This window comes from Ornithodoros turicata, chromosome 10 (genome assembly GCF_037126465.1).
Source record: "Ornithodoros turicata isolate Travis chromosome 10, ASM3712646v1, whole genome shotgun sequence".
In the NCBI taxonomy this organism is placed as follows: domain Eukaryota; kingdom Metazoa; phylum Arthropoda; class Arachnida; order Ixodida; family Argasidae; genus Ornithodoros; species Ornithodoros turicata.
In genome coordinates this window covers 22,292,480-22,302,989 of record NC_088210.1, presented here as the reverse complement: position 1 = coordinate 22,302,989, position 10,510 = coordinate 22,292,480, and the positions used below count along the sequence as shown (strand labels likewise).

The 10,510-nt window shown below is 44.4% G+C and overlaps 1 protein-coding gene across 2 annotated transcripts in view; it reads right to left on the bottom strand.

Moving 5' to 3' along the window:
• The window catches only part of LOC135371058 (procollagen-lysine,2-oxoglutarate 5-dioxygenase 1-like), a 40,836-nt gene extending 30,973 nt beyond the window's left edge, over positions 1-9,863 (bottom strand). Inside the window, exons 1-15 of one of the 2 annotated variants that reach the window (XM_064605033.1) lie at positions 9,536-9,863; positions 8,418-8,531; positions 8,143-8,240; positions 7,651-7,787; positions 7,421-7,535; positions 7,289-7,337; positions 6,122-6,145; positions 5,196-5,308; positions 5,059-5,122; positions 3,744-3,841; positions 3,549-3,647; positions 3,325-3,456; positions 2,027-2,148; positions 1,481-1,582; positions 1,287-1,412 (exon numbers count right to left, since the gene is read on the bottom strand). In XM_064605033.1, coding sequence (XP_064461103.1) covers positions 1,287-1,412; positions 1,481-1,582; positions 2,027-2,148; positions 3,325-3,456; positions 3,549-3,647; positions 3,744-3,841; positions 5,059-5,122; positions 5,196-5,308; positions 6,122-6,145; positions 7,289-7,337; positions 7,421-7,535; positions 7,651-7,787; positions 8,143-8,240; positions 8,418-8,531; positions 9,536-9,716 — 1,574 coding nt within the window. In that variant the 5' untranslated portion in view covers positions 9,717-9,863. The remainder of the gene's footprint in view (positions 1-1,286; positions 1,413-1,480; positions 1,583-2,026; positions 2,149-3,324; positions 3,457-3,548; positions 3,648-3,743; positions 3,842-5,058; positions 5,123-5,195; positions 5,309-6,121; positions 6,146-7,288; positions 7,338-7,420; positions 7,536-7,650; positions 7,788-8,142; positions 8,241-8,417; positions 8,532-9,535) is intronic. The other variant, XM_064605034.1, reaches the window with a different exon arrangement.
• Positions 9,864-10,510: the final 647 nt, after the last annotated feature.

Genomic DNA, 10,510 nt, shown 5'->3' with positions numbered 1-10,510 from the left:
ACCAACATGCAACGTAAACAAAGACAAAATATCACGTCTCCTCAAAGTGATGTTGCTCATGATGTACAAACCACAACAGGTTGGCACTTTCGTATTGAGCAATCGCTATGGTGTCGTCACAGAGATTTTCTTTTGTATTCCGTGTTCGCACCACGAAGCAACTGTAGCTATGAGTGGCATACAGACATGGACAGATTGAGAGAGGATACTGGGGGGTGGGGGGAGGTTTAGTATGTGTCCTGGGCAGACTTCAGATGGAACTGTGCCGACATTCGTCTCGAAAATCTGCCAGAAAACCCAGGGAAAACCTCAGACATAGTCCGTGGTAGGTTTTGAGCCCACCAGATCCCAATCTTCAGCACGACCCTGTCTTCCACCAAAGAGCAAATGCTTTAACCCACCCGGCCATGCCGCTGGTGCAGTCACATAGATAGCGAGTTTAAGGCACCCCGAGCATGTACATACCTTGTGAAGATGGGCAAAGGAAATGCAAGGCGCCGAACATCACGGTTTGTTGTGTCGTGAAAGCAACAGCTGCACAGGGTATCGTGGCAGTGTCTAATCATGTTTCGTAAGACTGATGTGTCTGATCAACCCGAAGTGTTGTGGCCAAGACATCATCTTGGTGCTTACTGATTATAAATAGAGCCTGAAGTTTTCGGGAAGTATATTTTGTTCTAAATTCGGGGGGTAAAAATCGGGTAAATAAACGTGCGCTCTAAATTCATGCCTAATTCGGGTGAAAAAACTTCCAGTATGCTAAATTTGGAGAGAAATCGGGCTCAGTTACTCAAACTGTACTAGTTTGGTACAAAGAGTGATGTAACTGCATTTGCTGCCAAACAAGTTAGTCTGTATACAGACGTCTCGGTGAGGGCAGTTTGCCGGGTCAAAATCGGGTTTCACCCGAAAGAGGCAACCTTCACTTCGGGGGTGCAAATTCACGGAAGAATAGAGTTAAACCTTAAAGAGGCAACCTTTAATTCAAGGTGCAAATTCGGGGAAGAATCGGGTTAAACCCCAAAACTTCAGGTTCTAATTATTACAATGCTGAGCTCGCTAACCATCATTTCCTGTATTGCTCAACAGGCCAAACAGGGCCCCTATTCTCGACTAAATGTGACGTCTAGCTTTTGATGGCCGTTTCCGTGGAAGCGGCCCGACTCTGGCCACACAGGTAGCCGTAGCAATTCATAGCTTTCCGTACTCGAAATTGTCAACAGCAATTGGCTACAGTGGACGGCAGCGTGACTCAAGGGAACAAAGTCATCAATCAAGCTACTTACGTTCTCTGGCCCTTGACAATTTCCACGTAGTCGTGGGAGCGAGCGTAGAAGCCATCAGCAGAGAGGGCGCCCCAGAAGTTTGACCACATACTCTTTTGCCTCGTTAGAAGCGGCGCAACAATGGTTCTACAAATGTAACATGATATACTTCCGCACACAATGTGCCGCACCCAGGAAATGGCAGGCAGATGTACCTATTTTTCTCGATTAGCAGCCTCAGCGTGTCGGGATTGTCGATCTGGGCATCCGAGTCGAGGGAGAAGAAGTAATCACAACTGTGTATCACACAATGCTCTCTGGGGAAAAAAAGAAAGAGAGAGAGAGAGAGAGAAAAGAGAGAGAGGGAAAAAAAACGTCAGAGGAATAGACCATCCACAGTGTAAATCGAGTTTGCAGTTTCAGCTGTAAAGCAGCATATTCAAAAGCGTCATAAAAGCCCGGGCTAATGTGGAGTGTGGCAATGCAAGTGTTATGAAGAGCTTCCCACTCCATCTTTTTCTCAAGAAGCATGGCAGTGTGGAGAGGCCTCGGATTGGTCTCCTCAAATAATCTCCCACTGTGATTGGACAAATATCATTTAAGAGCACCAATGACTGACACCTTGTCGCATTGTCGGCCTTCTTGAGGAAGAGGGAAAGCGCAAAAAAATTGCTATGCCACAGGGCTATCAAAACAGATGGTATAAGTATGTAATAAGTATGATCTAAGTCGTGTATAACCAAGTATGTGACACTACTCACAATGCCAGATTCCTTGCATGCCATTCCTTCTTGTCATCCTCATATTTAAAGTACTTCACGCTTCTATAGGCAACACTATTATCATTGACAAATGCGTCCATCTCTTCCTTACGGAACTCTACCTTTGGAGGAAGAAAAAGAAAACTGCTATAATAGGTAGTATATCATCAACATCCGATAATCCGAGATCCATCTTTCAATCCATGTTGTTGCGCTCTTAAACGTAATACTATGGCACATGACTACAGATTAATATCCTGACTCGTAAGTATTTCCACAATTCGAGCCACGAGCACTACTCCTAGTACTCCTCCTCATCAAAACAATATATAATGTGATGATCAGAGCCTGAAATTTTAGGGTTTAATCCGATTCTTCGCCGAATTTGCACCCCAAATTGAAGGTTGCCTCTTTAGGGTGAAACCCGATTTTACCCGGCAAATTGCCCTCACTGAGGCGTCTGTAGGAATGCACACTGACTTGTTTAGCAGCAAATGCAGTTACATCAACGTTTGTAGCCAACCAGTACAGTTAGTTTGAGTAACTGATCCCGATTTCTCCCCGAATTTAGCATACTGGAAGTTTTTTTCACCCAAATTCGCATCAAGTTAAAGCACACGTTTATTTACCCGATTTTTACCCCCCCAAACGTAGAACAAGATATATTTCCCAAAAACTTCAGGCTCTAAATGATACACGACTGCTTTTGGACACTACCAAGTTTTACGGCTCGCGTCCCAGTCTTAACCAGAAAATTCTATGACTACTGTTGCTCGAAAGACAATGATTCATCTTACTCACACAAGGTGTCTACCAAATTGCAGCCTTCAGATGCCATGGCTTTTCCAGGCTTTCACTGAATATTTCATGCAAATTCCCTGACCAAAATGAAGGGGAACTTGGCACCTGCTGCTATGTTGTGATGCAGATCCCTCATAATAAACAGATCATTTATTGAGTATTATCGAGGCGGCCCAACTTTTCTGCCTCTGAGCCTGTCATATCGGTGAACTGCTACTCGCGGCAACACTGCTGTGGCGTGGCCTCCACAACTGACTTCAACTGCTCTTTGGTGAATTCCCTGACAATCCCGTGTTTTGCACTCACACCAAAACTCCCTGGTAATTCCCGGTTTTCCAGGTTAGTAGACACCCTGTCATAGTGCACGTGTTACTGGTGCCTATTAAACTTTCAACTTATCATTTAGTAGTGGCCCCAGCCACAAGGTTGTGGAATCAGCGAAAGAACAAAATCTACTAGGTATAATTCAATTCAACTGGAAATGTAAAATGACTTACAGCATTGTGCACAAACAAATCCATATTCTCTTTGGGGTAACGCAATGCAGTCGCCTTATGAAGAAACTCCTTTAAGAAAGGTGTAGCATGTTCCACAAATATGCCCAGAAGGACCCTCGGAAGGTTAGATTCCTGGAAGATAAAGTGGTCAACCTTTGTATGTGTTCTTGAGTACTAGGAGTTCAAAGTTTGGGAAGCCACGAAAGGAGAGAGAGAAAGTGTACCGGAACTTTTTCCAAGCTGAACTTGTCGTCACATACGAGACACCCTGACTTGTAATTCCATGACTTTGCTATGTAATTGCCCAGTGAGTTCAGCATGATCTGCAAATGTTTCAAAAGGAGACATCCAAGCATGCTTTCAATTCCATAAGTAGGACTTAAAAACTCTCAGGAAGACCCAAGTCAACTTTCGTGTACCTTGCTAGGACCATTCCCATGAATCACCAGAGGTGTAGTTCCATATGCAGAATTGTAAACATAAGGCTCTCCTTCAAGCCCTCGTAATTCGACATCACCTAGTTGAAGGAAAGGAAGAACCCTCCTTAGGCACTTACTTGCTCAGCATGATAGAAGGAAATGCAAAAAACTAAAGCATATGGTTCCTAACTTATAATGACTACGGCCCAGACTTTTCCACGAATCCGCAAAAATGAATGTATTGCGGAATTTGAGGGTTTTGTATGGTATACAGCAAACTACAAATCTTCACTGAGGAACAAAGCTTTGGTGACGGATACGGATGTAGCTACGGCTCATAACGCCTGTAGCAGTGCAGCACCTTCATCCACATCGCTGGTCTGGTCATCCACATCGCTACTGGTGCGAGGCACCATCTCACGAGCACAATCATTAAACCATCAGTTGGGCTCTCGCTACTAACCGAACAGGTTGTCGTTATTTAGAGCTCCCAACATTGGTGACCCGGACGTGATTCCAACACGCAACCTTCTGCACTGCTACACGCCCTTTACCGCTCCACCTACAACGCAAAATAAACGTGTACCACGCATCGCATGTTGGCAACACTGGTACTACACCTGCATCCATCCTTTACTCCGTCTTTACTGCTTCCGTTTTGCTCGCATTAGCAATATACCGTCAAGCGCGTTTCTCATGGTGCAGCGTGCAGTGGCTAAACGTTCCCGCTTGGAGAAACAAGGGTGCAAAAATTAGTATGGTTCAGAGGAATTATACGAAAGTGCCAGACTCTCTTTCTGCCATTACAGTGCTACCTATGTTATGTTAGTGTTAAAACAATACAAAGTACCACGTGATGCCTAAGCTATAACTGTACCTTGGATTCGTAGAAACTTTCCTTCTACATCATGCAAGTTAATAAAGATTTTATATTCCTATATCTCCACCAGCCTAGTCACTTGCCGCAGAAAATTGAAGAATTTCTGACTCCCTGTCACAGAATTTGAGATTTAGCGAAGCAGAAAAACCAGGGCCTTAATAGAGACATACGGAGAATTTGAATGGATACACTGAGGAGTGGATCGATATAAGACTTACTCCCGTATTCTAGCTCTGCCCTGAGGGATCCCTTGAGCGTCGAGGGGCCCCCTCAGTAGCCTTGGCAATGCATTGGGCACATGCTCGCTGCATGTGCACGAAGCCCTGCCAAGGCTATTGAAGCAGACTAGGGATACCTGAGGGCCGAGCGAGGATATGGCAGTAAGGAGAGGCGATGTGATTGCCATTCTTTGACTATCTCACCCTCTGTACTCACCGGTAGCTCCATTCAAGTTTTGAAATATCTCTGCACGATGGTCCAGTTTGATGCCCCATTTTTTCTGAAAGGTTTTTATTTCGACCACATCAATAACTGCAAGTTAACCACTTCCATATACTGATGCTGAAGCTTACCCTAAGTTCCTCACTGAGGTATATTTGTGTGTAGAACAACTGATCATCATCAGCTGCATCAATCTCTGTACTGCTGACCACATCATATAATTGCGAGGCATAACCAATGAACCCTAGAAAAAGCAAATAAGCAAGGTTCCAGAAGAAGTTACAGGGTGCTAGATAATCGGCAAACCTCTAAACCACCATTAGAAAGTATAGCCTGTCAGGTGACAGACCCTCATTTTTGGTCACCATCAGATAAACAATTTTGCTTGCAGAAGCAATGCAGTAAGTTGCTCTGAGGCATATAACACATGAGGCAACATGTAGCACAAAATGCTGAAACACAGACTAGCAGCAAAAACTCTACTCAGGAATTATATCATGCAAGAGCACACTGTTGTCAGAGGGATTTCCACTCTCGGGAGCTGCAATGGATGCTCAATTTGACATGACATATGATGTGCAAGCAGAGGAAGCATACAAGTTTTGAGTCTTACAGCTTTACTCCCACAAGGGCACGTCTTAGTATTCGGCTCTTCTACTCTTGAACGCGCCTTTAAACCTGTACACGTTTTTGAGCAAGTTCCGTCTGAGGCATGCAACATGCACAGTTAATATTGAAGAAGGTGAAGACCTCAGAAATTTTTTTGGAAACTTATGGAAGCAATACTCTTTGAGTTGATACGCATCTGCACTCTTGCAGTTCGTCTCCATTATGATCTGTAGACTGTCTTGTACACAACATTTCATGCCGCTAATATATCTCGAGAGAAAAATGTCTCAAGCATCTTCTCATTGGTCAAAAACCAATTATATCCCCGCAGGGCATCGTGAAGGAATTTAGCTTGAGTCGTACCAGCAATGTGACATAGGATGAGGAGTAAAATTGGTAGCATATTTGCTGTTAGTCACTGTAGCAATGGCAGGCAGGCGTAACTTACCTGCATAAGAAAAGTCAGGGCAAGCTAGGTGATTAGTCCGCACATCACAAGGAAGAGAAAAGGGAATAAAAGTGAGCTCAATAAAATGAAAGCAGAAACATTCCAGAGTCTATGGCACGGATAAGACATAATGGCTAATATGTGGACCCTCTGTTAAAATGCTACGCAGAACTCAATGTGGGAATCTATGAAATAAAAAGCAACATAGGCACGACACCACCAAGCAGCATCTAAGTTATCCTGCTCACATGCTACCAAGACCTTATAACCTTGAGTATCCCAATTATCGTCCTCCCACTTGTTTCCCCTTCTGGGTACACTAGTCCCAGTTTTTACTCACATGCTACCAATGCCACTTACGTAAGAGAAGGCCTGCATGTTGCTTGAAGTGGTGCGATCACCAAGTGATATTCTTTCACAGTAACTTCAATCACCTACCAGTGGCGAACACTGAACTAGCATATTATACTAAAAAAAGCGGAGCGAAGACATGCAGAAAAATGCTGATGGGTTTGATGCATTTTTTTGAAAGGCACGTGGTATTTCAGGCCACAAGCATGGAAGCACACAGTTACATACAGTCAGAGGGAAGTTCTTGAGTAAACACATTCCATAGGCAGACAACATTGGGACTGTGATGACTAATGACATCATGAAAGAAGAAGATGCAACAGGCAGGCCTTGTTTAATTTATGTGGCATTGATGCCACATGCAATCTGGGCTCTGATAAAGTGCCCGATTCTCCTTTGATATTCAATGTTTTTCACCTCAACTGGTTCCCCGGCATAGTGTGGTACCTTCTCTGCAGTGGTACACAGCTTGTGCATTCTTTTGTACCACAATAGCTTGTAGCTTGTAGCACGATATCAACCGCGAGTTGATACCACACGATATGACAGGCACCAGCTGTGCTACTTAAGTGCAGCTGCATCAAATGTGTAGCAAAAAGGGAATGAACTCTCTGGTGCTCAATAGGTGCCCACTTTAGGGTTGTATTACTAGTTATGCATGTCGTCCTTCATAATTACTTCATCTTTGCCAACCAATAATTAACCAAATTTGAACAATCAAGTAACTTCGATGTACATTTTGCTAATGCAACTATTTTTAAACTAGGTAGTTGGTCCGCGTTATGCACTTTAACTTTACATGCACATAAACTTTACCTCCAGAGTTGAGGTAAGGCTTTCCTCTTGCCACTTTCGGATACGATGACTGCAACCAAAAAATGACATTGCTTTAAAATTCCGGAGGTTGCATTAAAACTTAAACATCTGAGAGATGGTATAGATACTCACAGCCAAGTTTTCATCTGGCCAACAAAACCCCTCTGCCGAAAACACCACATTTGCTTTAAACTTGTAGAAGTTGTTAAGTATTTCTTTGGGTGTTCCAGCAAAGATTACATCGTAGCTGAAAGAAGAAAATCCATAAAACTTCTGCAGTACACAATTACTAACGCTGATAAAAGCTTTTAAACAAACAGCATTAAGATTAGGTGCGAATCAGCAGCTATAAGCTGACATACCTGTCCACGAACATGAGCACAGCATTTCTGACGTCTTTGTATTTAGAAGCTGCTGCCTTAAGCAGGTGAACTTTATATCCCCCACCAGGTCCATTTGAAATATCACCTCCTTTCCACTCTTCATCCATGCCGAGTACCTAAAGCAGAAAAGGTGAGCACAATCAAAACACAAAGTAGAGTAGCCTACTACACAAAGTAGTAGTAAGTCCCTTCAGATGACGCTCCCTTGGAATTCGCTGGATAGGTGTGTTAGCTTAGCTCAATTGGTAGAGCCCTAGACCGGTAATCCAGAAGATGTGGGTTCGAGTCCTACAGCTGGACAACCTTTTCAGTGACTTCCTTCTTTCACCTACCAAACTTTGTGCTTACATTGTTATGCAGAAAAGCATATACTGGATTGTGTGTGCGTTTCAGTACGACATGCACTGCATTTTGATCGTTGTTTCAGGACGACCCACACTGACGAGTGGAATTTGCCGTAACTCTACTAACCTGTGGTGTAATGCCATAAAACTTTGCGGAACGCAGGAACCGTATGAATCCATCTGTTCTTTCCGTTGCTACCGTCAAGACAATCAGGGTGTGTTCACCTGCATGACATTGATTTCAAGGTTTCTCAGTCTTTTTCACCTTCCAGATCAATGGCCGTTATAAAATCACTGCCACAGAAGGAGTGATCATAACAGCGATTGCTGTGTACAAAACAACAACTGCACAATACACACTGTAAACAAATTGTGTGCTGATTATTCTTCTCTCCTACTCACCGTCAAAGTTCCCCCCAGACTGATTTCCTGGCTGGGCAGAATTGAAATGTTCGGTGCTATCAATCGGAGACTGACAAAGAATGCCATCATTGTCATTTCCTGCATCGCAGAACCCTGAAAGACGCAGATTTTGGTAGATTTTTGTTCAAAACCAACACTACTGCGAAGTCACTCCAGGTCTATACTTACAAACTCAGCAGCACATGAGTAGCGCATTCTCAGTACCGAAAAATATAGTGTAGAAAAATTGCCAAACCCAATTTTTTTTTTCCAACATATATATGTAGCTGATTATGTGAAAGTGCTTCCCTAAAACCGCTGCAGATACATGATGTAGTTTCAACACAAGGGTCTTCAGTTTTCTTCATCGGTACAATTTCTTTGCTTTCAGCCAGGGATGTTCACGGGAATTTTATTTGGGGGGGGGGGGGGGGGGGGGACACCGGTTTCTGCTGTTTTTCACGGCTGTTTTGGCATTTCTGGCAAGTGTTTTGGGGATGTTGCAATATGTTGGGGGCAGTGTTAGGGGGGTGTTGGGAAAATCCCTGCATTCGGTTAGTATCAGTATTTTTAGTGCCTATAAAAAAGGCATTCAAAACTAACCTTTCTCGCGTTTACGGTCTCTCACTACGGTCAGCATACAGTGGAAATTTCGCTGGCATAACAGGATTTGAACGACTTCTTTGCCAAAACTGTACGCGGCTTCAGGGACGCGTCAACCTACGAACTCGGGCTGACCGAATTCGCCGCGTTCATAGAAGCACGTACCAACTCTGCGCGCCACATCTCACGCACGTACAACGCAGTCCCATTTATTCATCATTACGAAAGGAATATCGTGTAAAACGACGCAACTCGAGAGATATAACAAGACAGCGGACGCCCGTTGCGGATGACAACAGTTGGCATAGACACTGCCAAGCTTATTAAATAGCGAAGTGAGAAAAACCTATCGTACTATCTACAGGAAAGGTGAATATAGTGTAAGTAAAAACACAGAGCAGCCAAACGCACGCAGAGGGGCCTATTATATTGTCACGCGAATAGCTCTCGTGGTACACTTCTTTCCTTGTAACTGTCTAAACATCAACCGGAACACATCAGTGACACTATCTTACCAACTCCGTCCTGCGAGTCCTCTCCGGAACGCACATACACGGTGAGCAACACAGAAAATACGACGACCACAAGTTTGAAGGCAGCCATCTTGGATGGAAAGCGCCTCCGGCGAGGGGTGCGGCTAATTTTCACAGCTGAGTTTTTCACTGGAGTGGGATTTGGTGACAGAGTCAGGAGCATCCACGGTGCCGAGAAGTGAAGAGGCGAAGACCAGGAAGTTGATCAGAATTGCGATGATCTCATTGTACGTGACGGATAGGGTGATGGATATGGCGCAACTTCGTCCGGTTCGTCTGCTCGCTGTCAAACCCAGGAAGCGCGCGCCGCACGCCGCACTGCCCGCGCGAACACTCCCATAAAAGGTCCCACGCAGCAGAAGCATATGGCTGACCCGCGGTCACTGCATTCGGGTCCGTGATGTTGTTGGACACATAATGTTGTTATCGTGTGTAACAACACGACTATCACACACTTTCCGAACGTTGTAGGTCTGTGGATCTGCGAAACGCTTCGAACAACAGAAAGAAAAAAAAGAAAAGAAACTCTCAATAATCGGGTGTTCATACTTGCATCGCTCGTGATTTGTGAGCGAAAGCAGCCGCAATGTACGCTCTCCTTCTCAAGAAGCGCGACAATGCGGAGAGGCATTGGATTGGTCGCCTCAAACGTTCTCCAGCGGTGATTGGACAAATCGTTTGCGGGGACCAATGAGGTCGCGTTCCGCACTGTCAGCATTCTCGCGAAGGAGAGTGAGAGGGAAGCCATAAATTACATGTTCTCAGGTATAGAAACCATAATCTCATTAGTTCTATGATTTCAAGTGACTATTAAGGTATTAGTCGGGATGAACCTCTGTTCTTCGGCTGTGAGTGAGACGGGGGAGCGACCTCGAATCAGATGTCATACAAAACTGAAAAAAGAAACGCCGAGTGACAACAGACCACGCATTTCGCCGACGAGACGGCTGTGTCAGA